The 27898-nt window shown below is 24.9% G+C and overlaps 9 protein-coding genes across 10 annotated transcripts; 2 read left to right on the top strand and 7 right to left on the bottom strand.

The window, feature by feature from the left end:
* Window positions 1-88: 88 nt before the first annotated feature.
* LOC122850696 lies at window positions 89-2618 on the top strand. The gene is made up of 2 exons (XM_044149829.1): window positions 89-2464; window positions 2544-2618. The coding sequence occupies exons 1-2, from the start codon at window positions 608-610 to the stop codon at window positions 2616-2618; spliced, it is 1932 nt and encodes a 643-aa protein (XP_044005764.1). The 5' UTR covers window positions 89-607.
* On the bottom strand, window positions 2618-4084 carry LOC122850183. The gene is made up of 2 exons (XM_044149260.1): window positions 3467-4084; window positions 2618-3278 (listed from the first exon to the last, which is right to left on the bottom strand). The coding sequence occupies exons 1-2, from the start codon at window positions 3740-3742 to the stop codon at window positions 2940-2942; spliced, it is 615 nt and encodes a 204-aa protein (XP_044005195.1). The 5' UTR covers window positions 3743-4084; the 3' UTR covers window positions 2618-2939.
* Window positions 4085-4175: 91 nt separating this feature from the next.
* On the bottom strand, window positions 4176-6729 carry LOC122850104 (SET and MYND domain-containing protein 4-like). Its single transcript, XM_044149124.1, has 3 exons — window positions 6443-6729; window positions 5334-6371; window positions 4176-5158 (listed from the first exon to the last, which is right to left on the bottom strand). Exons 1-3 carry the CDS (start codon window positions 6459-6461, stop codon window positions 4317-4319), a joined length of 1899 nt encoding a protein of 632 aa, XP_044005059.1. The 5' UTR covers window positions 6462-6729; the 3' UTR covers window positions 4176-4316.
* A 440-nt stretch (window positions 6730-7169) lies between these two features.
* Window positions 7170-9049, bottom strand: LOC122850196. The gene is made up of 3 exons (XM_044149275.1): window positions 8940-9049; window positions 7391-8618; window positions 7170-7309 (listed from the first exon to the last, which is right to left on the bottom strand). Exons 1-2 carry the CDS (start codon window positions 8955-8957, stop codon window positions 8106-8108), a joined length of 531 nt encoding a protein of 176 aa, XP_044005210.1. The 5' UTR covers window positions 8958-9049; the 3' UTR covers window positions 7170-7309; window positions 7391-8105.
* A 168-nt stretch (window positions 9050-9217) lies between these two features.
* LOC122850697 lies at window positions 9218-11351 on the bottom strand. Its single transcript, XM_044149830.1, has 5 exons — window positions 11259-11351; window positions 10943-11092; window positions 9915-10151; window positions 9628-9762; window positions 9218-9244 (listed from the first exon to the last, which is right to left on the bottom strand). The coding sequence occupies exons 1-5, from the start codon at window positions 11271-11273 to the stop codon at window positions 9218-9220; spliced, it is 564 nt and encodes a 187-aa protein (XP_044005765.1). The 5' UTR covers window positions 11274-11351.
* A 1159-nt stretch (window positions 11352-12510) lies between these two features.
* Window positions 12511-13353, bottom strand: LOC122850206. Its single transcript, XM_044149290.1, has 2 exons — window positions 13228-13353; window positions 12511-13158 (listed from the first exon to the last, which is right to left on the bottom strand). The coding sequence occupies exons 1-2, from the start codon at window positions 13228-13230 to the stop codon at window positions 12778-12780; spliced, it is 384 nt and encodes a 127-aa protein (XP_044005225.1). The 5' UTR covers window positions 13231-13353; the 3' UTR covers window positions 12511-12777.
* A 422-nt stretch (window positions 13354-13775) lies between these two features.
* Window positions 13776-15896, bottom strand: LOC122850178. Of its 2 annotated transcripts, none has more exons than XM_044149252.1 (3): window positions 15119-15896; window positions 14877-15053; window positions 13776-14394 (listed from the first exon to the last, which is right to left on the bottom strand). In XM_044149252.1, the coding sequence occupies exons 1-3, from the start codon at window positions 15380-15382 to the stop codon at window positions 14149-14151; spliced, it is 687 nt and encodes a 228-aa protein (XP_044005187.1). In that variant the 5' UTR covers window positions 15383-15896; the 3' UTR covers window positions 13776-14148. The 2 variants fall into 2 exon arrangements, with proteins under 2 accessions (XP_044005187.1, XP_044005188.1); XM_044149253.1 differs by having other exon boundaries at window positions 13776-14340; window positions 15119-15888.
* Window positions 15897-16174: 278 nt separating this feature from the next.
* Window positions 16175-20828, top strand: LOC122850107 (alkyldihydroxyacetonephosphate synthase). Its single transcript, XM_044149129.1, has 5 exons — window positions 16175-17174; window positions 17517-17606; window positions 18261-18541; window positions 19139-19427; window positions 19491-20828. The coding sequence occupies exons 1-5, from the start codon at window positions 17104-17106 to the stop codon at window positions 20578-20580; spliced, it is 1821 nt and encodes a 606-aa protein (XP_044005064.1). The 5' UTR covers window positions 16175-17103; the 3' UTR covers window positions 20581-20828.
* Window positions 20750-27848, bottom strand: LOC122850076 (TATA-binding protein-associated factor 172). The gene is made up of 4 exons (XM_044149079.1): window positions 27600-27848; window positions 27100-27156; window positions 21450-27024; window positions 20750-21202 (listed from the first exon to the last, which is right to left on the bottom strand). Exons 2-4 carry the CDS (start codon window positions 27108-27110, stop codon window positions 21002-21004), a joined length of 5787 nt encoding a protein of 1928 aa, XP_044005014.1. The 5' UTR covers window positions 27111-27156; window positions 27600-27848; the 3' UTR covers window positions 20750-21001.
* Window positions 27849-27898: the final 50 nt, after the last annotated feature.

The raw sequence follows: 27898 nt of genomic DNA on the forward strand, positions 1-27898 counted from the left end.
TGAAATACCAGTTGAATCGACTGAAGAAAAAAATGATAAATCATCAAAAAATGATGATGGATTTGTTAAAATTGATTTGACGAATTATAAATGTAGTAAAATTAAAAATAATAGAAAAAATTCAACAAGAATTAAAGGATATAAAAAAAAATCATCAAAAAATGTTGATGGAATATATACCATTGATTTGACTGATGATGAAGTAATAAAATGTTCAACACGTAAAGTTAAAACTCCAAAAATTAGTGTACCAAAAAAGGAAAAGAAAAATATTGTTAAAAAAAAAGACAACAAATCAACAATACGTAAACGAAAATTAATAATTAATCATAATACTGATGATAAATCTGGAAATAAGTCTTTGGAAAAAAATTTATCAGATGGAAAAGAAAATGGTGAGCTTGTTGAAGAACAATTGAATGATTCTGGTGATGAAATTTTACCAAAAAAGCAAAGAAAATTCGAAGAAGCCTCAAGTAGTCAATTATCAGATGAAAAAAATGAGGGAAATAGTAATGAGATTGTTGAAGAAGAGCTGGATTATTCTTATGATGAAATTTCATCACCAAAGTCAACCAAATCTCAAGAAAAAAATTCAAATAAGCAAATGAATAAAAATAATGAGCTTTCTGAAAGTGAATCAGATGGTTCTTTTGATAAAATTTCATTACCAAAGCGAAAAAAATTAAAGAAAAGCTCAAATTTTAAATCATCAAATAAGAAAAAGAGTCAGTCAAATAAAAAAAAAATTAGTGAACTCGTTGAAGAAGAATTGGATTATTCTGGTGATGAAATTCCATCACCAAAGAAAAAAAAATCAAATGAAAAAAATAATAAATCAAAGCCTCATCATCAAGAAGAAGATGAAGAAGGTGGAACATCAGACAATACTATGTCATTATTAAATTTCAATTATCATGATGAAGTAGATTATGATTATGATGACATAATTGAATCAGAAAAAATAACTAAAAAAAAACCACAAAATGAAAAAAGAAAACGTTCAACAAAAATAATTGAAGAACCAATTCCTGATGAACAATTAAACGATGAATATTATGATCCAAATTATACATCAACTTATTTACAATTAATGGATATATTTCCAGATGCTGATGAAGATTCAATGAAAGAAAAAGTAAAATCAATATACAGAAATCAAAGATTAATAACTGCATTTGTAACTAAAAATCTTGAAGAACCAGTATATAAAAAAAAATTCATTGAAAAATCACAACAATTAAAAACAAGAACAAAACCAAAAAAATTAACACCAGATATATTATATACAACTGCATTTAATGTTAAAAATTTTTTAAAATTATATCCACGTCCACATAAACATTTCGAAAATCCAAATAGAAAATGTGAACCATCATGTCTTGCATTAGAATTTTTAAAATCGAAATTTAAAAAACTTTCTAGAAATACAATAGAAAAAATATATGTTGATTCAAATCACAATATGAGTATAGCAGCAAATGTACTATCAAAAACACCAGTTGAATTTAATATCGATATAAAAAGACATGAATTTATATATCCAGATGAAGATATTGAATTTTTACAAGAATCAGCATTTATAAATTATCGTGAAGATATTAAAAATGAATATAAAAAACGTAAACAAAAAGTAAATAAAATAATAAATACACACTTGGAATGTCAATGTTGTTTTGCTCAAGAACACATATCAAATTGTGCAACATGTGAAGGTGGTCATGTATTTTGTCATTCATGTATAATAAGTGGTACAAATACATATCTTGGTGATGGTGAAAGTAATGTATATTGTTTTACTGGTTGTGGAGAACAAATAAGTACTGCACTACTTGAAGATATACTTGATGAAAAACAATTTAAAAGACTTATGAAAAATAAAGAATCTGTTGAATTATTAGATGTTCATGTTGAAGGTACAACACCATGTCCATTTTGTAAAATTGGTAGTAAACAATCACAAGATGATAAAATATTTAAATGTCAAAATTCTGATTGTATGATTGAATCTTGTGTTGATTGCAAAATGATTAATCATCAACCAGATCCATGTAATTTAACTGAAATTGCAAAACGTTTAATTGAAAATTCAATGAGTCAAGCAATCACCAGGGAATGTCATAATTGTCAAAAAATATATATAAAAGATTATGGCTGTAATAAAATTACATGCACATGTGGTGTATCATTGTGTTACTTGTGTAATAAAAGTATACGTGGTGATTCACATTTTCGTAAAGAAGGAGAAAAAGTTAAACCAAATGAAACACCAAAATGTCCATATTACTGTGATGATGATTATTTAAATGCTCAAACAGTTAGAAAAGTTGGAGAAGAAGTTAAAAAAAAGCTACTGGCTATCAATCCAAAACTTGATATTGATATTGATCATTTATTACCATCAATACCAGCACCAACTGTTGATGGACCACATCAACTTATTCCAGACAACACAGATATTGCTGTAAGTTTTTTTTTTTTTTAATCTTATTATTTATTTTATTTATTTATTAATATGTTTTTTTGTTTTTGTTTGTCAACAGGATGTCTATGTTCAGCAAATTGTTCAAAAAGAAAATTTTTTTTCAAAAAAAATAAATGACAATAAGTCAACATGAATGATCATCATCAAAATATATTTATTTTTTTTATATTACTTAATTTATCAGTTATCTATTTATTAGAAATATTTATATGATAAAAATTATTGTTATCATTATTTTGCATTTTTTTAAAATTAGTAATTCATTTTTGTACAAAAAAAAAAAATAAATGGATAAATAAATAAACCAAGTGTTTTGAATAATAACTTGTTTTTTTTATTTGAAATAATTTATAAAAATAAATTATTTATATAAAGGGTTTATGTATTTTATAAATAAATAGAAATTTAATTTATAAAATTTGTTTTTTTTTTTTTTAGAAAGGATTATATGTAATTAACGTTCGAAAATTCTTGGTTGAAGTATACCAACACCGTCAATAGCAGTCTCCAAACTAACAGCTGGTTTTTTAGTTGTAGGTTCAAGAAATTTTGTCCAGTCAATATCTGGAACAGTTGGTTGAGTTGGTGGTGGCTGGGTTGTCACTGGAATTGGTGGTTCTTGAATATTTTGACGACTTGGAATTGTTGGCTGTGGTGGTGGATCATTTGGTCTAGCCATTGGCTGATTATTCAACCAAGGATTGTCTTGATAAGGATTTTGAGCTGGTCTATTATTTATCTGTGAATTTCCAGTTCCAGATCTTGCACCAGTATTTTCTGGATCAATTATCATCTTGAAAAAAAATATAAAAAATTATAAATTATTATTTATTTTTAATTCAATTGTTTATAGAATAATAAGTGTAATTTTTTTATTTAATTTACAATTAATTTTTTCGATTACATTATATCAAAATATTTACTATCAAATTTCAATATAAATTAATTAGAAATTGGTAAATTTAATTTTTTTAAACTCACTGATTGTCCAGTTACTGAATTAACACAAACCCATTGTGCTTTAATATTATTTTGCGGTATTGTATTTTGATTTTTACGATGATGATTATTTGTCATTTGCTGTTGATTATGACGATGATGATGTGATTGCCAATTTTTTTGAGGATAATTTTGTTGTGGATATACTTGTTTACCTTCATCAACACCTAAAACTTTTCCTGTGTCATAATCAACGTATATTGTCTGTGTTGCTGCTTGAATAATTACAATCGCAATAATAAAAATTAATTGCTTCATGTTGTTAGATAATATTAATTGACAAACACAAGTAAAAAAAATAAAATAAATCGAACCCGGATGTAGACAGTCTCGGCATCAAGTGATGACTGAATTTGAAAATAACATCAATTCGATTCGATAAGCCTTTTGCTGATTATTATTATTACTGTGAGGTGTTTTTTTTATTTCTTCAGCTTTTCGTGGTTTATTTTATGCGACGTTAATATTTTTTATTCTATTTGCTCATGTGATGGTGATGATGATGAACACACGTAGCAAATACTTGAATTTTTTTAACATGTGAAAGGTCAAATTGTCATTTGCATTTACCATGAACTTTGACATTTCAATATGTTGACGATTTAAAATTTGTAAATTTTTTATAAATATAGAACAAATAAAAATACTGAATAAATGGAAAAAAAAAATTTTAATAAATTTAAACAATTAGTTATTTAAAAAAATAATTCTTATTTGAAAAAAAAAAAAACATAATTATATACAATGATATTCGACACATTTAAAATATTAAAAATATAATTATTAATTTTTTATTTAACTAGTAATTAATTGTAATTAAAAATATGAAATTTTAAAAATTACATAAATCAAAATAACGATTTTCTGTAAGTGTTAAAAGTCCATCAAGAATAAATATTGCATTAACAACTTCAATAGAATTTTTACGAAACCGATGACAAAATTTATCGACAATTTTAACAAGTTCACAAATAATATTTGATAAATCAGGTACACAATTATACTTACGTCCATAAGAATTAACAATTTTTTTAGCAATTAAATATTCATGATAAATTTCAGCAATTCTAAGTGTCATTTTAGTAAAATTTTTAAAATTTTTATACAAATCATTTGTTTCTAATGGGCACATTGGCCAATCATATGTGCAAGCTTCACATGTACATATAAAATTATAAAGTGATAAAAGTTCTGATTGTCGTTCATCCTTTGACAATTGATCATAATAAATACCATAATTATCGAAAATTTGATCTCCTTGTTCAATTGGATACAGAGAAAAACTTGTCATATATTCACCATGAAGTCTTCTAATTATTTTTTGATGACAACTGTGATTAAAAAAACTTGCACATGGTAGTATCATTCGAAATTTTTGATACGGTGTATTTCCTTCAATTGAAAAACTATTGTAATTTGATATTTCCATATTTTTTTCAATTAAATTTATAAGAAATATAAATAATTTATTGTTTTTTAAATCTTTTAAATTTTTAGGTAAATTTTTTCCAATTATATTTGTTCTTGTAGCGAGGAGATATCCTATTATTATTGAGTCAATAACAAATTCACATTTTGATGGTATCAAATTATTTGAGTGAGTTATCAAACCGTAGACACTTGAATATTTTTTTGGCTCTAAAATATTATTTGTACATCCTTTCATCAATGGATCTGTAAAATTTTTAATAAAATTCATTGAAAAATTTCCAATATTTTCATGAAATAAATATTTATTTATAAAAAATTTCCATGCAAATTAAAATTTATAATTAAGTATAAAATAAAACAATTAAAATTACATGTAAATAAATTTTTTTTTCAATGTAAAAATGATTTTTTTTATTACCTTTTTCTGCATCAATTTTATCAAGATGATGCATCAATGTTTCGAGTGATTTACCAGCTTCATTATAAGCCAAAATAGTAAGTCTCAAACTGACAAATGATCCTTCATTCATTTTCAAATTAATCATGTCATTAATAATTGGACATTCATATTCATGATAATTATTATTTCCATTTTTACGACAAATTTCAGAACAATAAATAACATCAGTACAACAATTACAAGGTATACTTGCCCATACTTGTTCAGCACAATTCCAACAATATTTATATCTCATTTGTGTGTTGACAATTTTAGCATAAGGTTTTTGTAGCATTAAAACTTCACCAGGTTTTATATTTCTCTTTGCAATCATGTGTCTTCCAAATTCATCAGAATATTTTAGCTCAATAGCATCAGATAATCCTGGAATTATTTTATTTTCATTTTGTAATTTTGGCAAGTGTTTATCAGCATTCCATTTGTAAAATTTTGATCTATCAATGGACTTTATGTTGGTCAATTTTTCAAGTATAATTTCTTGTTCTTTGCTGTCCATTAATTTCAATAATTCCTGAACTTTTTTTATACATTTTTCTATCAATTTAGAATTGTCTGGATTTAATATTTGATGACACATTGCTTGTCGTAAATATAAATGAATTTTTAAATTTTCAGGATAGCCAGTAGTGAGAGCTTGATTTAAATCCAACAAGCAATCTGATATTAGCCTTGCATCAAAAAGCACAGCACTTCTATCTCCATATGATTTCGAAATTTCTACACTTCCTGGCGGAGCATTAGCAATACTTTTTGTTAGCTCTTCTAATACTATGTCTAAATTTAAATTTGATTTTAAATATTCATTAGCATTTGATCTAAATTCTTCAGCAATTATTGAACATTTTTTGTTAATTTTTAACGGTGTTGGTGTATTTTTTTTTTCATCAAGTTGATTGAGAATATATTTAATGTGATCTTTGTTTGATTTATCCGATTCGAAATTGGAATTTTTTATTACACTGGTAATTGAATGGAGCAATGAATGCACTTCATCATCTATTGAATAATAAAATTTATTATTTTTATAATTTGCAGCTTATAATTTTGTGTTTATAAAAAAAATTTACCTTGTTTAATTACTTCCATATTTTAAATTGAAATTGTATCGTTATTTATTTGGCTTTTTGCCAAAATTTTGGTATTAACACTCTCAATGAAAAAGTCCAACTGCACACAATTTTAATTTCATGCAGGTGTACATGTAAATGAATCCAAATCAAATTAAACTTGAACCCTGGGTCAAGTTTGTACCGCGATCTCTGCCAAGATGTTCATGACACACAAATTGGCAGTTTGTATATCCGGTTTATAAAATACACCGCAGTTATCTTATCATTAATTAATTAACTTTTAATAACATTATCAATTAAAGCATTAAATTATTAAATTATTTAATTTTTTAATTTTATTCCTAGCGTAGAAAAAATCATGAAACTAATTGTTGATTTAGAAATTAATTAAAACAATTATACAAAAAATTTTTCTAATTAAAGAAAATTAAATATAATCAATCAATTGAACTGAATTTTTTTTTGTCCATAAATTCTATAAATAAAATTTAAATTTTTATAAATAATTTATCAAAATTTTTTACATAGACAAAATAAAATTTATTGCTGGTATAAAAAATTTAAAAAATTTAAATAATAAACAATAAATAATATTTAATAAATTTAAAAAAATAAAAAAATATTATTTAATAATAAAATTAATAAAATTTCAATAAATAATAAATATTAAGATAAGCTTTTTATATTTTTTCTACAATTATTAAAATTATCTTTTGTATTTGACTCAACAGTTGTTGTCCTTTCACACAATGATTCATTCTTGTTGCAATTATTTTTAAAGCATAGATCATCAATGATAAGAGTGACGCTAGTTATTATAGAAACTCCAGCAAGTAAAATGCACATTAAAACTTCAAATCCAATCTATTCATCAATTAAATTATAAAAAAAAAAAAATATAAACATTAAAAAATAATTACGTAATTGTTGTTTAATATTTTATACCTCAAATATAATTTTAATTATCACAACGATGTGTTGATTGTCATTGAAAAATTTCCAGATAGCAATTGGTATCATAATCATTGAAATAATTACTTCAAGAAAATTTAAAATTCCAATTTTAAACCAGTCAACTTGTGAATTCCATAACCACCATCTAAAATTATTAATAAATTTGAAAAAATATATATAAAATATCAAGATAATTATCACCTTCAATTTGCCAATTGGTTCAAACAACAGGCTGTATACGATCTACAGTTATTTGACCTTGTAAAACACATCTTACCTCTTTGAAAAAATTTTCAAGTTCTCCTTGACACTCATCGAGTCTAAGCTTTCATCCTTTTTACTTACCAAATTAATCAATGAATCATTACATTTAATTTCTGAATCACATGATGCAGATGATGAAGCTGATGATGCTGATTCAATCAACTCATCATTTTCCATTTTTTGCAGAAGAAAAAAACAAAGCGTATAATTAAAAAATAAATAATTTAAATGTTCATGTTAACTAGTTTTTTTATTTATTTATAAAATAATAAATCAAATTTTTTATTTATAGTTTACATTAGTAATATATTTAATTTTTTATTTGGCATATTTGCGATTTTCATTTGTTTATTTTAAAAAATCAACAACAAAAACAACAACGTCATGAAATATAGGCAAGACACGAAATTTTTAAAATTAATTTTGATAATAAAATTAAATTTTAAAATGAATAATGAGAAGAAGAATAATAGCTGTTATTTTTATTAAATTTTTTTTTCTTTTCACCATAGTATTTTTTATTTTTTCGATTTTTAAATTGTTGTTTTCTTGCTTGTTGTTGGCGATAGACAAATAATGGTCTAAATACTTTTGATTCTTCAGCTTGAAGATCTGTATTTTCATCGATTGATCTTGCTTGACGATTTAATTTTTTATTTTGAATATTATTGTGTTCCATTCGTGAATGAAATATTGGATGACCTTGACGAATTTTAGCTGATGATTTTAGGCTTTTTGGTATGTCTGATGATAAATTTATAACCGGAAAATGAGTCATTAAATTTATTCTTTCTATATTGCCATTATTTGAGAGAATTTTTTTTGGTAAACCGTATGCTTGGATACTTGGTTCTCGATTAGTTGGAAAATTATTTATTGAATTATTATTTTCAGGCTTTTTTATTAGCTCAAGACTGTCGACGCTTATTGCAATCACCAAGATCACAAATAAATACTGAAAAAATATATAAAATTTTTTTTTTAAATTAAAACAACTAATACAAATTTAAAAAATAAATTTCTATTTAATTTTTAATTAATTTCAAACTCAATAATGTAATTGAATAAAAAAAAAACAAAATAATTTCACAGCTATTTTTGTAAATATATTTTTTAATTAAAAATAAATTAAAATAAATTAATGATTCAATTAAAAAATTCTTTTATATAATGTAAATAATTTTTTATATATTTTATAAATTAATGGAATTTAATTCAAGTATAAAATAAATTTAAAAAACATTTTAATTTAATTTTAAAAAATGATTAAACTTACATTTGTAATGAACTTCATGTTGTTGTCCTTGGACTTGACAATTTACAACTGAATACAATTGTAACGCAATTTTTCTCTTATATATATACGTATCGAATAATTCTCCAGATGTTGAACAAGTATACCAAGATGACGCAAAAATAATACAAATGAAAAACAAATTGGAAAAATGAAAATTCAAGGAATCAAATATCGAGCACAGTTAACTGCTTTTTACTCATCATTAACTTGAATTTAACAAATGACTCAGACATTACCCACATAAACTAGCAATTAAATTAAAAAAAAATAATACCAAACACGTGCTAAAACATCATTTAAACAAGCAAAAATAATATTAAATTTTAATAATTATACCAAGAATATAAACATAAAAAAAAAACTCAGCTACAATCACACATGAAACACAATAATAAACTGACAATATCAATTCGAAATAAATAAAAATTTCTTGAAAATATTAATTCAACAATTCTCCCATTCGATTTTAATCAAAAGTTGTTTTTAAATAATCAAGATAATTTATCTTTAGAGTATGTATAATTTATAATTAAATAATTGACCAACAATTTGTTTAAATTAATAAAATTAAATAATTTTTTTTTATTTTATTTAAATTTTTTTTTGCTATTTAATAATCATTTGAATAATATTGACGTGATGTATATTTTTTTGGTTTTTTATATGCATAAATATAAGGTTGATAATTTTTTCTTTGTGATAATTTTTGTTGTTCTTCTTGGCGATATCTAAACAGTGGTCTAAATATGATGTCTTCAGCAACATCCAGATCCTGATAACTGTCCATCACCGATCGACGAATCTTTTTTATATTTTAAAAATAAAATATCTTTTTTTGTTTTCTTTTTTTTAATGTTGTAGATATTTTTTAATTTTATTACAGATTTTTGAATTAGCTATTTACTAGTAAAATTAATGGATAATTAGGTTTTTTTTTTTTTACATTTAATTTACCTCTGGATGAGTGTCGACAGTTTTAACAGTGACAGGAAGAAGATTTGCCATTAATGGACTTGTTTGATTTGTTTGAGATAAATTTGCATTTGTGTCAACAACTGGAACGAGTGGTACCAGAAGACCTTGTCCAACATCAAGTGCACCAGCAATATTTGGTTGCAATACTACACTTGGTGTTGTTGTATTTTTTTCATCAGTGACCTCATTCACATCTCTCTCTGTTATAACTGTACTCTAAAGACAATAAATTATATACTTTTTTTTCATCCAAGTAAATACGTTTTTTTTTTTTTTACTTTATTTTCTATTTTTAGTTTTTCTTTTATATTTTATGAATGAATGTGTGGCTTGATGGTACTGAATAAACATTTGAATACCGCTATACAAATTATTTTTTTGGTTTTTAATTAACTTGAGTGTATTTTATAATTTTCATTTGGCAAATAATTTACGAAATAATATATTTTAAAAAATTAATTTAAAATATTAATTAATTAATTAACAGTTTATTATTTATTATTTATTTTGTCTTTAATATTAATGGACGATTGAAAAGAAAATTTAAAAATTTATTTCGATAGAAATTCAATTTCGAAAAGCCAATAGAAAAATATCGAAAAAAAAAAGATTTAAAAATTATCTATTATTTGCTATTTGATTTATTAGTAATTTAATAATTTATTATTTAATTTTTATATTTATTTTGTCTTTACTATTTAATGGGCGATAGAAAAGAAAATTTAAAAATTTATTTCGATAGAAATTCAATTTCGAAATCCCAATAGAAAAATATCGAAAAAAAAAAATTTTTAAATTGATTATTATTGTTTATTATTTAATTTATAATTCGATTCAATAAATAATTATTTAATTTTCATTTTTATCTTTAATATGAATGTATAATTAGAAAAAAAAATTATTTAAATTCCCAAATAAATATTTAAAAGTACCCTTAAAAAAAAAACATTTAAAAAATTAATTAAATAGTTAATAAATGATAAAAACTATTTTTTTTATTTACTTACAATTTCTCTTTTGTAATATTCATCAGTGGTAGTTGGATTAAATGTTGTTGACTCTGTGACATCATCAGATGACAACGATAAAGACATAGTTTCGATGACAATGACAACAGAAATAATATAAATACTAATAAAAAGATGACAATATTTTTCCTAAAAAAATTAAAATAATACATTACTAGTAATTTTATAATCAAATAACCATCTAAACGTGTGAAATTTTTTTAGAATTGCAAAATCGGAAGTTCATTGTTATAAACAATTACTGTCTCACAACATTTATAAATTTATTTTATTTTTTTTTTCAATTTAAACTCACCTTGTAACAAAACATCTTGACAATCGAAAAAAATAATTTTTATAATTTTTAAATTGAATTAAAAATGAATAAATTGATACTTAATAAATTGACTTTTTGATATATTTTGATGACAACTAAATGCCTGAATGATTTATATACTCATCAAGACAACACCTGAATTAATTAACTAAATTATCAGCTTAATGTTAAAAATAAAATCAACTATTTAATTATCATTATTTCAAGGCTACGAAATTATACGATGTATTATTTTTCATTTAATAATTAATATAATTTATTATACTAAATTTTCATTGTGATATTAATGAGGTGTTATCAATCAAGTTGAAAAGAAAAAAAAACCATGTAACATATGTGACATACAGGAAAATCAGCCAAGAGGAACGAATTATCTGTGTGAAAAAACAGCACACAATATCTGTTGTTTTTTTATATTTTTTTCAAGATGTTTAAAGTACTTATTAGCGAGAAATTAACAAGACAGTCTGTGATGTAGACTTGGTAAGTATAAAAGTGAACAACCAGTAAGTTCTGATGCCCAGATGTCCGCTAGACATTCTCAACCCAACATCAAACTCAAATACAATTTTTAAAAATTAAAATAAGAGTAGTTTAAAATAGTCAACTGATTGTTCTTCAAGTAAATAAATTAATTGAACAATTGAATAGTAAAATGATTGTTTTAAAACTTTGGGTAATTATTGCAAGTTTAATATTAGCAACAAGTTGTGTAATTTCAAAATCAATTGATGATAAAAATACATCAGATGATTCATCAAAGTCATCATCAAGTTCATCAGAAGAAACAACAACTATTGATGATTTATCATCAACGACAGTTGAGACAGATGATGTACCAACAACAATAACTGAAAATTTAAGCTTACATAATGGAGAAGTTAAATTACCAATTGATCTTTTATCAGAAGACATATTGCTTGATCCAAATGTTGTCTTGGCTCGTTTATCTAAACGAGATGTTAATTTAGCTAGCTGGAATCAACGAAAACAATATGGATCTTGGGATAATTATCGATCAAGTCCAATTAAAAGAAGATACACAAATAATTTCGATGATAAATCAAATCAGTATCGTAAAAAAATAAAAATATATCCAATTTTTCCAGGAAAATAAATTTAAAATGATTATTTTTGTTTTTAAAATATTTAAATTGTTAAAATAATTAAGGTATAAATATTGTTATTTATTTATTTGTAGAAAATTAATAAAAAGAATTTTTTTAAACAATTTATTATCTTGATAAGACAAAAAATTATTTATTTAAAAAAAAATTGTCAATAAAACATGTTTTTTTGATTGTTAAATAATCTCATTGTAATATTAATTTAAAAAAAAAATAATAACACATGATAATTGAATGATAAATCATCAAAGAAACTTTGGTTTGTTTTTTATTTTAAAAATATTATTTCAATGCCCATCAGTCTTTATTTGATACTCCAAATGATAAGCTGGACAAGCATTAGCTGGAGCCATAAAATGTTAACATTTTAATTAAACGAATTCATTAAATCCATTACCAGCTGAACGACGTGCTTCAGCAGCTCTTTTTGTTGCTGCACGATAAGCTTGTTGTTGACGATAAACAAAAAGTGGACGTATTACATTAGTACCAGCTGCTGTTTCTAAATCATCAACATCTTCAATATAATTTTTATTTTGTTTAATGGCTGATCCATCACGACGATCACGATGATGACGATAATTTATTTTATTTTCAGTTAAATCTCTTGTTGCACGTCGTTCTGGACCCATTTCAACTGGTTCAATTTGACTGATTGATTTTTCTGTAACTCCTTCAACAACTGGAGCACCCTCTGACATTATCATGCTGATTAAAATAACAGCAAGTTGCAGGATAATCATTTTAATTGCCTAGAAAAAATAAATTAAATATTAATAATTTATCAATTAATATAATTTACTAGTTTATTAGTTTATTACCATTTTTTTCGTTTAGAAATTTAATTTTTTTTATTTTTATGTAGACGATGTTTTACTTTTGATGTTTCAGATATTACTCTGATTTTTGATGATTATCCAAAGACTTTATATATGCCCCATTGACGTCAAATCGATGCATGCTAAATAAATGACGCTTGTGATACTCAAATGTTAACTAACCCGGTAAACTTCAAGGAAGTAATATGAGATAAATATTATTTTTTTTACATTTAAAATTCTATTTTAAAAAGATAAAATTTTATCAAGGATTTTCCTGTTTTTTATCATTCAAGAAAACAACTGCGTTTTACTTGTTTTTTGTCATTTTAACATCTACTATTAAAAATTATTTATTTAATAAATTTAAAAACAAGTCTCCACTCATTCAGTCTTTATTTTTTACATACTCATAATTATTTATTAACTGATAAAATTGTAAACTTAACGTAACTTAATTACAATAATTTTTTAAATATAATTTCATTTTAAAATTAATTAATTTAGCTCGTTCCAATTGTTGCTGATTTTACTGCACAATTTTGGACGGAATAAAAATTAAAAAAAAAAAAAACAATATAAACAATAATGTGGCAGAAATTATTTTATAAAAAAATTAAAATTAATATTGAAGTACATACTTTCAGAATCATTTGTGTCATTTAAATTAATTTGTGTTATTTTTTCATTTTAATTTGAATCGTTGTGCAATGGATCACAGAGCTCACTAAAATCTAAAATATTTATTATTAAAAAAATGATAATTAAAAAGTTGTATTAATAAAAAATAAAAATTATATTTGACATAATAAATGAGTGAATAATAGCAGTAAATCTGCATAATTTTTTAAATCTACAATTGTTTGTTTGTTTTTTTTTAAAAAGGTTTTAAAACCAATCGAGTACGAATTTGATTTTTTTTAATCAGGCTGTTATTTGACTTGTTGCAGTTGATTTATTTCCATTAATTGATGGAGTTGTTAATGATCCAGGATCTTGCATAAGTGTGTGAGTTTCTTCTTCTTGATCAGACATTGGTATGACATGTGTATCATTATTTGTTTGTTTTGTTGTTGTCGTCATCTGGCTCGGCACCTCAGTTAGTACTGGTCCGTACTGCGAAGTTGAACCCACCAGCAAGTCAGTTGATGGATTCAAACCGCCCAACATCTTTCTCGGTAAGGATAAAATAATACATGGTAAGAGGAATAAAATAAAATTGGATATTTAATTATTAAACAATTATTTATTATTTAAATTATCAACATTTTAATATAATAACGTTAAATTGTATTTATTCATTTTTTTCAAATATAAATACAATCAATTTATATTATCATCAAACATCAATAACTTTAAACAATAAAAATAATAATAAAAGTAAATAAAAATTGCTTTAAAAAATTAGAGGAAAGCTTGATAAAGTTATTATCAATTTAATGGATTTATTGGATCAAAGATAAGATAAATAATAATGAAAAATCAGGGAAATAATTATTAAAAACGAAATAAATTATTGTAAAAATAAAAAATTAATTTTAGCTATTTGATGGGAAATAAATTGACTAGGATTGATTTGATTATACCCACTTTGAAATCCATTTAAATATATATAAAAAAAAAATTATTTTATAATTGTTTATCGTGTTTACCTGACCACTGACACGACCCATGCCTCCTCTTTGTGATTTTCCATCATTTCTGAAGAATCTTAACCAGATCCATGCTGCTCCAATGACAATGCCAATCAAGGTAATACTACAACCAATAGCTAATGATCCTCTTGATGTATCTTCAATTTTACTTTCAGTTGAATCATCCTTGTCATCCTTGAATAAATTACAAATTGATTATCAAATAAATAAATTTCGATTGTTTCTTTATTGTTTAATACCTGATTTCCTGGTGCAACAACTGGACCACTTCCAGATGTCAATAAATTAACAAGAGTCGTTGCTAAACCAGCAACAGTTGCACATAATGCAACTGATAGTAATACCCATTCAAGCCATTTTCTTGTACTGACTTTATTTCTATAAATTATTCGTGAAAAACCAGATCTTATTCTAGCAGCTCCATTAACATCACCACCATCACCACCATGTTCATATGTGTAACCAACAGTTGTTGGCTGATAAACAGCATCTGAATCCGGCATTTTTATTTTACACAAAAAATTATAAAATAAAAACAACAACAACAACAACTAATCACCTCTCAAATTAACAATCAAAAATTGAAAAAAAAAACAAAAAAAATAACAATTAAATTACACAAAAAAGTGTTTATTGTTTTGTTTATAAATAAAACAATAAATAATATTTATTTTTAACAACAATTATTATTGTTTTTTGTTTTGTTTATTTTTTTTGTTTTATTATTAATTATTTTTAATTTTACATAAAAAAAAAATTAAAAAACCTTGCGTAGTAACGTTTTTTTTTTTTTTTTATTTTTTATTCAATTGATAACCCAACCCAAATTTTAACACATATATATTTAATTTTTTTTTTTTTTAATACAACTATATAACTGTTATTATTATTTCATATTATTATTTTATCATTATTATTTTTTGGTGTTTGATTTTTACTGTAAATATAATGCGTATTCTTTGATTCACTGCAGTGCGTATAAAATCATTGCACACGTATATGAAAATAATCATGACACACATACATGACTATTTATTACATATATATAAAATATATATACGTAATACATATGTATATTTTATGTACCTGTTCAATGATATTTTTTTTTGTACAATTATTTGAAGCTGGCTCATCATGAGTCGGTAGGGTAGGAATTATAATAATACCGCGAAAATATGAATGGATAGAGAAAATATTTTGTCATAAAACTATGCAACTATTGATTTTGAATATGTGATATGTGTGTATGTAAATTATTTGAGGCTTGGTTATTAGAGGTATGTCTGTAAATAAGTAAATAAAAAAAACTATTTACATTTTCTATAATAAAAAAAAAAAGGGACAAGAGAAAATAAGAAATTTCAACGAAAAAAAAAATTATTTACACAACTTTTTTTTATAAACAATAATCTTTATACTATTTATTAATTATTAATAATAAAAATAAAAATAAATTTAATTATTCATCAATTTATAAATGCATTTCTAGTAATTTTTTTACAGAAAAATAATTTAATTAATAAACAATTTGGCTTTATTTATTTATTAAAATTTTTTTTTTTATAAACAATATTAAAAAAAAATACATTTTAGATTCTTTAATAATTTATCAATTATAATATTAATTTACAGTAATTTTAAAAAGTTTTTTTTTTTATAGAAAAAAGTCAATTATTTAATTAAAAAAATTTATATTATTTTCTTTATCTATTTAATAAATAATAATTATTATTATTTAATTAAAAAAAATATATGTCACTTGTATTATTTTGTAACATTGTGTTGTAATAATAATAGTAATATATTTGTGTAGGTGTAAGTGTCTGTAAAAGTGAGTAAGAGCAGGAAAAAAAATAAAAAAATAAAAAAAAGGGAGAGTGTAGAGTCTAGCAGTAAATACACAGAGAGAGTAAGAGAGGGGGGATCAAGAGTTTTTATTTATTTTTTTTTTTGATAAATTGGAGGTATATCGTACACACGACACCGTTCATCGTGTATCCTTCATAAAGTGAACATCTTTATTGTTATCAAAAAAATAAAAAAATAAATAAAAAAAAATAATAAAGTGAGAGTGAGGGGATTTGTGTTTCACACGTTGTCCAAGGTAGAGGTTATACCTTACCGGTGTAAAAAAATTATTTATCAATATATTTGGAGTAAAAAAAAATTTATTGTTAATTTATTTAAATTAATATTAATGTGTTAAATAATATTAACAACAAATATGTCTAATAAAAATGTGGATAATAAATTATTTGGCCCGACAAATGTCGAGAGTGTTGTGCCAAAAGTCAGGTGAGTTTTTTTATAACAATGTTTGATAATCTATTATCAATTATTTATTAATAGACTATTTTAGAAGTTTATGATAATGGGAATTTTTTAGTGGATATAATGCCACGCCTCTTAGTCTTGGCTGAGTCAGTAGAACAAAATGTAACACTTCCTGAATTGGGTCGATAAATGCAATGAAAAAAATAGAAAAAAAATGGAAAATAGGGGCTAGACATTAGACGTTAGGAAACTATTGATTTATTTTTATAGACAAATTTTTTTTTTTTTTTTAATGTATAATTTATGCTTGATTGTTATTATGATTGTATTTTGATGATAAATAATTTATTTTTATTTACTTAGACAGGAATTGTTGAAGTGGAATGGCTGGGGTTACAAGGATTCAGCGTTTCGAGTCAATGAAAATTCATTGATTGAGTTTACTGGAACGAGGTAATTCAAGATGACTTTTATTTTATTAAATATTAATACTTGAATTATAAATTATTATTATTATTATCATTCGTAATATATCTAATAAATAAGTAAAAATTAATTTAATAAATTATTTCGATTTCTTTTGCTGAAGAAAAATATTTCGAATTTTTAATTTCTTTAATTTTATTGTTAATATTTAAATAATAAATAAAATAATATTTTTTTTTCATTAAATAAATTTTATTATTCTTTAATTATCCTTTTTTTAAACAATTGTATAATAATTTTTTTTTCTATAATAAAATGAGTACAAAAGCCTCAAGATATCCATTCAGTTGAATAAAAAAAAATAAGGAAGTATAAAGATAATAAATATAAGAAATAAAAAAAAATTTTTTTTTAAAATAATTATCAAGAATATGTGAAGATAAAAAGAAGCATTACTTTCGTTGACATATTTACGTAATAATTTTAAAAGAGTTTTTAAAAACTATTGACAATACACTTTAATATTTTTTTTTTTAAATTTTTGTTTAAAGTAAATTTTTAATCAAGTGGTTTTTACGTCTTCATGTATTTATAATAATTTTGTATTTATTTAAATAATAAGTAGCTTGAATTATCATATAAAAATAAAGCATAATAAATAGATGAATTTAATTATTTTAGATATCCAATTGGTAATTTAGAATTGCCATATTTTACCGAATGGACGAAGGACGTTTTGGGCGTTGACTTGTTGCAGCATAATCCTCCACAAGATCTACCAACAAATTTTCCTGACTCAATATTGTCAAATGAATTTTACAATGAAATTAAAAAACTCAATTTATCAGTGTCAATTGACGGAATGGACCGGCTATATCGTGCACATGGTCATACACTCAGAGAAATTTTTATCCTCAAAGGAGGAAATTTCGAAAGAATTCCCGACATAGTCATTTGGCCAAGTATGTTTTTTTTTTTTTTACTATTATTATTATTCTACAAATGCTATGTGAAATTATTATTTATGGATATAATTGTTACCACGACACAAGTTTGCGTGTTGTACTTGAGATAAGATAACGACTTAATTAATCATAAAAAAAAAAATGTACTAACGTCAAAAGTCAACGTGGCTATTTGACACTATTACAAGGTTTTTTATGTTTTTCGATATTACTTTACATACATCGTTTTACTATTAAATGCAATTTTTTTTTATCTTTTTCTTTTCGATTGCATTTTACGTAAGAATTTGTTTTTTTTTTTTCTTGGAAATTTATTTTTTTATTTTTCCTTTCATCACTTGTATCTCATAAATATTTCATATTTACTCAATGTATATTTATTTTGAATGAATGAATTTTAGTAGGTACATAATCCAAAAGTCGGAATTTTAAAAATAATAATTTTCCCAAGGTTATTGCAATATTTTTCATGGAATAATTGTCAATACAAAAAATTTTTAAAATGCAAATTTGACTGAATTTTGTTTTTTAAATTTGTCTTGACTTGGAAAATTAATTTATAAAATTTTTATATATGATATTTTGTTATTGCAGAGTGTCATGATGATGTAGAAAATATTATAAAACTTTGTGTTAAATATAATGTTGCTTGTATACCATTTGGTGGTGGTACAAGTGTAAGTGGAGCTGCATCATGTCCACCAAGTGAAACAAGAACAATATTATCACTTGATACATCACAAATGAATAGAATATTATGGATTGATCGTGATAATTTAGTTGCATGTTGTGAATCTGGTATTATTGGACAAGATTTAGAACGTGAATTGAGAAAACAAGGCTTAACATCAGGACATGAGCCAGATTCCTATGAATTTTCAAGGTAAAAAATCAATCAATCAATTAATTATCAATTTAATTAAATTAATAATAATATTTTTTGTAGTTTGGGTGGTTGGGTAGCAACACGTGCAAGTGGAATGAAAAAAAATACATATGGTAATATTGAAGATTTAGTTGTACGTGTTAAAATGGTTACTGGTAATGTAGATGATAATGATAAATCATTGACATTAACACGTTGTGCACAAGTACCACGTATATCAAGTGGTCCAGATTTTGATCATATTATACTTGGTAGTGAGGGCACACTTGGTGTTGTTACTGAAGTTGTATTAAAAATACGTCCATTACCAAAAATAATAAAATACGGAAGTATTGTATTTCCAAATTTTACAAATGGTGTTGATGCAATGCGTGAAGTTGCTAAACAACGTTGTCAACCATCAAGTATACGTTTAATGGATAATGAACAATTTAAATTTGGTCAATCATTAAGACCAATGAATGGCTGGGGTGATAAATTATATCAATTAATAAAACATACATATGTTACTAAAATTAAATGTTTCAATTGGGATACAATATGTGTTGCAACATTATTATTTGAAGGACATGATTCAAAACAAGTTGCAGCACAGGAAAAAAAAATATATGAAATTGCAAATGAATATGGTGGTATGGCTGCTGGTGAAACAAATGGTGAACGAGGATATATATTGACATTTGTTATTGCATATATACGTGATCTTGGTCTTGAGTATAATGTATTATCTGAATCATTTGAAACATCTGTACCATGGAATAGAGCTAAAACATTATGTCGTAATGTTAAATCAAGAGTTAAAAATGATTGTCAATTATATGGTATTAAACATTATTTAATATCATGTCGTGTTACACAAACATATGATGCTGGTTGTTGTATTTATTTTTATCTTGCATTTAATTATAGTAATTTAAATAAACCAGTTGATATTTATGAACATATTGAAGAAAATGCTAGATCAGAAATTATTGCTAGTGGTGGATCAATATCACATCATCATGGTGTTGGTAAAATGAGAGCTAAATATTATACTGAATCTGTTGGTAATGCTGGTCTATCATTATACAGAGCAACTAAAAAACATCTTGATCCACATAATGTATTTGCTGCTGGTAATATTGATCCACAATATAAATCTAAATTATAAAAAGCTTTATTTTAACATTAACAAATTGGCAAACATTATTTGTACTTTTATGTTTTTATTATTAATTTTACAAAAAATGGTGACAGTTACCAATGATAACCAGATATTTATAATTTTAATTTTTGACAAAAATGAAGTATATAAAATTTATATTATTCATTTAATTTTTTTTTGTTTTAATTTTTTCAATTTATATTAATTGACATTTTATAAATAAAAAGAAAATTTTAGAAAAAAGAAAAAAGATTGTTTTTATATTTATTATTACTAATTGTTTTATAAATTTTATTATTTATTATTTTTTTTTTTTAAATATTGGCAGCTGTAAATTAATTCAGTCAGCTGTAAAAATTATTATTTGTCATTAAAAATAATAATTTCTTACTTGGTAATTTTTATATATCTAGATTTAGATACCAATTTATGAATTAGTACCTTTGAGATTTGTTAAAAATGAGTTTATGTCAAATTCATCATCATACTGTTGTTGTTCCCAAAGTTCTGGAAGAATATCCATCACAGTTTTGCTTAAACCAAGCATTGAATCTGATGATGATTGTTGGCTCGTAGATTCATCTGTTTTTTTATCTTTTCCATTGTCAAGAGAAAATAGATCAAGCAACTAAAAAATATCAAAACAAAAAAAAAAACATTTATTAAATAAAAAACATTTCTAAACTTTCATTAAAGTTTCTAAAAATAATTATTTTGTTTAATGGTAATTATTGACCGTTAAATTGTTAAAATAATTATTTTTAAAATTAGCAATTTAATATTTAATAGCAGTTAATAATAATTGACATTTTTTTTTTCTAAATAAAAGCAAGTAATAATAAAACAATTGAAAGTAAATTAAAAAAAAAAATTACCTGATGAGTTCCCATTGTTTCCAATGATGCATTATCATTTGAAATAATTGTTTTAGCTGTACGTAATTTGAATTTTTGTAAACCCATAATTTTTTCTTCAACAGTTGATCTTGTTATAAGCCGATAAACATTAACAACTTTTTTTTGTCCAATTCTATGTGCTCTATCCATGGCTTGTAAATCTTTCATTGGATTCCAATCATGTTCAACAAATATAACAGTATCAGCACCAGTTAAATTTAATCCTAAACCACCAACTTGTGTTGTTAATAATAGCACATCAATTGATGGATCAGAATTAAATCTAGTAACAACTGAATGACGTGATTGTGCTGGTATTGAACCATCAAGACGTAAATACGTTACAGATGGTAAATGTACAGCTAATAAATCTTTTTCAACAATATCAAGCATTGTTTTTAATTGACAAAATATTAATGCACGATGTTGACTAACTAATTGTTGTTCACTTTGTTGTCCTTCATTTAATGTTTTATCATTTTTTAAACCAATACCACAATCAAGTAATAACTGTTTTAAAGCTGGTAGCTTAGCACCATGTTCAATGTCACCAAGTGTTGTTTGTTGTGATGATAATTGTTCATTTATAATATTATATAATGGATGTTTTATTCCCAGTACTAGCTTTGGATGATTACAAACATTTCTTAAATATCTTAGTGCTTCAAATACATGTCCTTTTTGTGAATCATTTGTTGATGTTGATGCTGTTTCTGTTGCTATTGATGATGTGGATGCTGTTGAATCTGCTGTTATTAATGTTGATGAATGACGTACACGAAAATCTTCATATAATATTTTTTGTAATGGTGATAAATCACAATAATAATCTTGTGTTATTTTTGGTGGTAAATCTTTAATAACATCTTCTTTATTTCTACGTAATAAAAATGGTAATACTTGACGATGTAATGATTCCATAGCAAGTGCACCAGCTTCTTGTTCTTTTTTACCAGCTTTTGGTTCTCTACATGCAATTATTGGACGTGAATATTTAGCAGCAAATTGTTTTTCACTACCTAAAAATCCAGGCATTAAAAAATCAAATAATGACCATAATTCTAGTACATCATTTTGTACTGGTGTACCAGATAATATTAACCGATGATATGAACGTAATCTTTTAACAGCTTTTGCTGATTTTGTTTTACCATTTTTAATAATATGTCCTTCATCAAGTACACAATAATTCCATTGTATTGATTCAAAAAATTCAATATCTTTTCTAACAATATCATAACTAGCAACAACTAATTTATAATTTTTTAAACGTAAACGTAATTTTTCACGCTCCGGTGGTATACCAACATATTGTATAACAGATAAATCATTTTTTTTCATAAATTTTTCAGCCTCATATACCCAATGACCAGTTAATGTTGGTGGACATAGCACAATACTTGGTGGTGAATTAATATTTCTATTATGATCAAGTCCAATAATACATAATGTTTGTAATGTTTTACCAAGACCCATATCATCACATAATATACCATGTAATCTATAACGATTTAAAAAATCTAACCAATTTAAACCTTGTTGTTGATATGAACGTAACTCAGCATCAACATTTATTGTTAATTTTGTATCTGGTATACTTTTTGGATTTAATAATTGTTCTAAAAATTTTCTTTCTTGTGTTTTTTCTTTAACAAGATTTGGTGGATCATTTAATGAACCAGGATCCAATGGTAATAACTGTACCAATGTTGCAAATGTTGCATTACATGCAAGTCTAACTGATTTATTTTGATCAGACATTCTACCTAACAATGGTACCATAAATAATACAGCATATGGTACAACATTAACACCAAGTGATTCAACAATACATGTCAATGCTTCAGCAGCACCTTGACGACATACATCATGTAAATTTGGTGAATTAATATTTAAATTATTATTATTACTATTACTATTATTATTATTGATAATTTTATCATTAATATTTGTTTCTAAATATGGTGATATAAGCTTGACAACATAATCCATTGTGACATTTGTATTTAATACAGCTAATGTTGATATACATCTTGATGCCATGTGTCTAACAGCTTTATATTTATGTGATAATAATTTACATAAATTTGGTAAACAATCAAGTAGAGGTAATAATAAAGTTTCATCTAAACTTGTTGATATTATTTCAAATACTTGTAAGCCAAATATTAAATTATTAATTTTTTCAATATTATCATTATCATTATCATCATCATAATTATTTTTAATAATAATATTCCATAATGATGGTAATTTATTTGGTATATTTGCACCAATTAGCTTTGTTATTAATTTTAATGCATATGTTGCACCACGTCTACGTGTTCTTGATGCTTTAGCTTCTGGTTCTTCATATGCTAATAATTCTTCAAGTGGTATTTCAGTTGCTGGTGGTCTACCAGGACCACGTCCACTGCTGTTACCATTAATACCAGTACCACGATATGCTGTTCTTTCAGCATTTCTTTGACGACTTGTTAATGTTAATATACCATCAAATGGATCAATATCATTATCACAAACACGTGGTGTAAATTCAATATCAGAACATAAAAATGTACATAAATTTGTTATTATTTTATTATTTGGTGATGGTATTCTATCAGTACATAAATTAATTAAATGTGATAAATGTAATGATGCTAATTTTTGTAAATTTTCATCATCTTCACGTTTAATTGCTTCCATAAGTGGTTTAACTAGAGGATTAAGTGGTCTTGGTGGTTCTGGTAAACAGTGTAACATTGTTGCTGCACCAGCTAATGCAGCCATTGACATTATATTTAATGTTTGTTGTTGTTGTGATGTTGTATTTGCACCAATTTCAAGTGCTTTTCTACGTTCTTCTAATGATTGTAATAATTTTGGTTTTAATTTATTTGGTCCAAGTACTATTGTTTGTTTTGATGTTGTTGGTGACATTGATACTTGATATGATTGCATATTTGTTATTGTTAAACTTGATAAATTTGATATTTGTTCTAATGTCAATATACCATTTGTTTTATCAGTATCAATTGGTAATGCTAATTTATAATGTTTTAATGTTGCAATGTAATCTTTACTTTCATGTAATAAACGTGTATATGTATTTGCAATTTCATCATAATAAACACATTCATTTAAACATGTTAATAATTTATCACGTAATATATCAGGTATTTGTGGTGGATTTGGATGATCAAGATATGCCCAGTGTGCAATTGTTATACCAACAACTGTTCTTTGTAGAGATGAACGTGATGCAAGATGTGCTAGTAATACACGTGCATAACATAAACCAGGTGATGGTATATCTGCTGTATAAATAACACCTGGTGCTGGTTTAACAACATAACGTGATAATAAACCCAACATTCTACCAGCCATTATTCTTGCTCTTATTGTATTTGATAAACGTATATTTTGTGGTACTGTTTCAATACCACCAATGTATACTTTAAGTTCAGATGTTGATTTACCACTTAATGATACTGATGAACTACCAGAATCAGATTGTCCATCAGTTTGTCCATTTGTTGTTTTAACAGCTGTTGCTTTTAATGGACTATTTGTTGTTGTTGTTGTTGATGCTGTTGTTGTTGCTGCTGTACTTGTATTACTAATATTATACAATTGAGCTGGATTAAATGGTGCATGATCTGGTTGCATTGCTAAACAAAGCCATGTACTTACAAGTGGACATGCTGCATGAAGTAATAATTCAAGATCACTACGTGTTACAAGATTTTCCCATACTTTTTCAGCAATAGCTTGTATTTTATCAACATGTTCAATTAATACACGTTGAAATACATGACGTAGGGCTTCTTGTAATACAATACTACCATCATCACCCCAACGTTCTTTTGGATTTAATATTTCACTATCACTATCTTCACCAGTTAATGTTTCAAGTGTTTGTAATGTTGCTTTACGTACAGACGAACTTGAATGTCCTAAAAATGGCCATAAACGTGGTAATACTTGTGATAATGGTTGTGGTGGTAAACATTTTCTTGATTCTGATAATGATAATATTGATGCTAATAAACCCATAAAACTATTACATGCAGCAGCTAAATCATCTTGTTCTTTTAATAATTCCCATAATCTTGTTACAATTAATTGTAATTGTTGTGGTTTTAATAATTTTGGTAAATGTGAAGCAACTGGTATTAATGCACTTGCTGCAGCAGCACCAACATCATCAACTGAATCAGCAAGACCTTTCATTGCTGCTTCAAATGCTTGTGGTAATAATATATTTAATAAATCATCTCTAACAGCAAGTAAATATTTTAATGCTAATAATGAACCATGACGTGCTTCCCAATCATTATGTTCTAATAAAGTTAACATAACTTTTAAAATACCCAATACACCTTCACCCTCATCTGATGGCATTAATAATACAAGTGAACCAAGTGCCTGTGCACATGTTTCACGTACTGGTGCAACAACTTGATCAGATACAAAATCACCAAATCTATCAAGACCAAGTACACATAATAATCTTAATGATGCATCAACAATCCATTTACGATGATTATCATCCATTTGTTTTTTAGTTTGATTTTTTTTTTTACCAGCACCTTTACCATGTATATTAACTAATTCACGTAATGCTGTTGCTGCACCATGACGTACTTCCCATTTTTGACTAAATAAATCTTGACAAAGACTTTCGCTAAATGTTTCAAGTGGCCATACTGTTGTTGTCTCGGGCCAAGAACCAGTACCATCTGGCACAGCACCATTTGATATATTTAATTCAATATTTTTACTATCAGATACTGGTGCTGGTAAGGATGATGATTCAATATTACCAATTTTATCACAATCATCATTGTCGTCAAGTTTAATTTTTTTATTTGGCATATCATTGTTCATCGTTTGATCAACTTGTTGTTGTTGTTGTTGTTGTTGTTGATCATCTGGTTCACGTGATTTTTGTTTTGATAATGATTGACGTGCTTTACGTCTTGCACGATTCATTTCACGTCGAGATAAACCACTTTCTGATTGTTCCAATGTTTCATTAATTGGTACACGATTTGTTGTTGATGTTTGTTGTTGTACTGGTAATGTTAAATCATCAACAGTAAATAGCTCTGATGTATCCATTAATTTTGGATCAATACCTAATTTTGTTGCCAATATTTTTTCACTATTACTATTCATTGTATTAATATCACCATCAGCAATAACAAGATCATATTCTGTTCCTTCAGATCCAGTTAAATGATTTGATTTTGATAATATTTTACTCATATCAAAATTTTCTAATGTTAAATAATTTTTTTTATTGTCATTTAACGTATCATCGTCATTTATATTTTCATCAATTGGCTCTGGATTCCATACTGGTACTTGTGATAATATTGCTTTAACAGCATGTGCTGCTGATACTCGAGTATCCCATTGTGGTGATTTAAGTAATACAGACACACGACCAAGTAAATGATGAAGTTCATGAGGATGTAAACGTTGTGCTTCACCCAATTGTTGAGCAGCAGCACGTTTTGTAACTGGATTTGTACCAGTTTCCAAAAGAATAAATAAACGATCCAATCTAATAATTAAATAACACAAATTAACACAAAAATTTATCAACTTTTTATAGGATATTTTTTAAAAATACAATTACCTCGAAGCCATTTTAATAATTTAATATTTAAGCTTTTATCTTTTTTTTTTTTTAAATCTGAAAATAAAAAAAAAAACTATTAATGGAATAAAATAAATAGTTTAAAGTAATAAATTATAAAAAACAGTGATAAACTTTAATGATGACGATTTTTTTTTTTTTTTTATTAAGATTACAAAGAGAGGGGATATATCGAATTGTAAAAACTGGTTTTTTAAAAATGCATACTTCATACAATTGCATATTTTTAATATGAAGAAATAGATAATTTATTGAGTACGAAAAAGTAAAAAAATAATAAAATAAAATAGCTGATATTATTGATGATTGATTGATAAATAATAAAATTAATTTGGACAATGAATAATGCTGGGATATGTTTGGGCTTGGTTGTCTGGGTCAAGGGAAAAGAATGCAGTCATTTGAGAAAGAGGGAGTTGAAAAATGACAACAGATAATATTTATATTATTATTTTTTAATATATATAATGGAAACCCACCTGTGCAGTATTGTTGTTGTTGATTGTTTGATTTATTTTAAATTTTTTTTTGGCTAATTTAACCAACCCTCATAGCTGTTTCCCACTTAATTAAACAATAATTAATCACATAATTTAATAATAAAATAACACAATAATACGTATGTTTTTGCCAATATTTCGGAGAGAAAGGCATGTTACAAGCATCAAATTTATACTGACAGCCATATTGGTGGTGAAGCTGATTTTTGTCCCCCGTTATTCAGCTGATTGGTAGATTTTAACGAGGTGTGGAGGTTTTATACACCAATCATCAACAA

Source organism: Aphidius gifuensis, linkage group LG2 (assembly GCF_014905175.1).
Source record: "Aphidius gifuensis isolate YNYX2018 linkage group LG2, ASM1490517v1, whole genome shotgun sequence".
Lineage (NCBI taxonomy): Eukaryota > Metazoa > Arthropoda > Insecta > Hymenoptera > Braconidae > Aphidius > Aphidius gifuensis.

Coding starts and splice junctions, on each gene's coding strand:
- LOC122850076 (XM_044149079.1), bottom strand. Junction 21,203..21,449: donor AAACAATGGGAACTCATCAG/GTAATTTTTTTT, acceptor GATATTTTTTAG/TTGCTTGATCTATTTTCTCT.
- LOC122850183 (XM_044149260.1), bottom strand. CDS start 3,742: ATGAAGCAATTAATTTTTATTATTGCGATTGTAATTATTCAAGCAGCA. Junction 3,279..3,466: donor ATTCAGTAACTGGACAATCA/GTGAGTTTAAAA, acceptor TTTTTTTTCAAG/ATGATAATTGATCCAGAAAA.
- LOC122850697 (XM_044149830.1), bottom strand. Junction 10,152..10,942: donor AATATTACAAAAGAGAAATT/GTAAGTAAATAA, acceptor TATTGTCTTTAG/AGTACAGTTATAACAGAGAG. Junction 9,763..9,914: donor CTGTCGACACTCATCCAGAG/GTAAATTAAATG, acceptor AATATAAAAAAG/ATTCGTCGATCGGTGATGGA.
- LOC122850104 (XM_044149124.1), bottom strand. Junction 5,159..5,333: donor TAAAATTGATGCAGAAAAAG/GTAATAAAAAAA, acceptor AAAATTTTACAG/ATCCATTGATGAAAGGATGT.
- LOC122850178 (XM_044149252.1), bottom strand. CDS start 15,382: ATGCCGGATTCAGATGCTGTTTATCAGCCAACAACTGTTGGTTACACA. Junction 15,054..15,118: donor TTGTTGCACCAGGAAATCAG/GTATTAAACAAT, acceptor AATTTATTCAAG/GATGACAAGGATGATTCAAC. Junction 14,395..14,876: donor TGGGTCGTGTCAGTGGTCAG/GTAAACACGATA, acceptor TTACCGAGAAAG/ATGTTGGGCGGTTTGAATCC.
- LOC122850107 (XM_044149129.1), top strand. CDS start 17,104: ATGTCTAATAAAAATGTGGATAATAAATTATTTGGCCCGACAAATGTC. Junction 17,607..18,260: donor ATTGAGTTTACTGGAACGAG/GTAATTCAAGAT, acceptor TAATTATTTTAG/ATATCCAATTGGTAATTTAG. Junction 19,428..19,490: donor GATTCCTATGAATTTTCAAG/GTAAAAAATCAA, acceptor TATTTTTTGTAG/TTTGGGTGGTTGGGTAGCAA.
- LOC122850696 (XM_044149829.1), top strand. CDS start 608: ATGAATAAAAATAATGAGCTTTCTGAAAGTGAATCAGATGGTTCTTTT. Junction 2,465..2,543: donor CAGACAACACAGATATTGCT/GTAAGTTTTTTT, acceptor GTTTGTCAACAG/GATGTCTATGTTCAGCAAAT.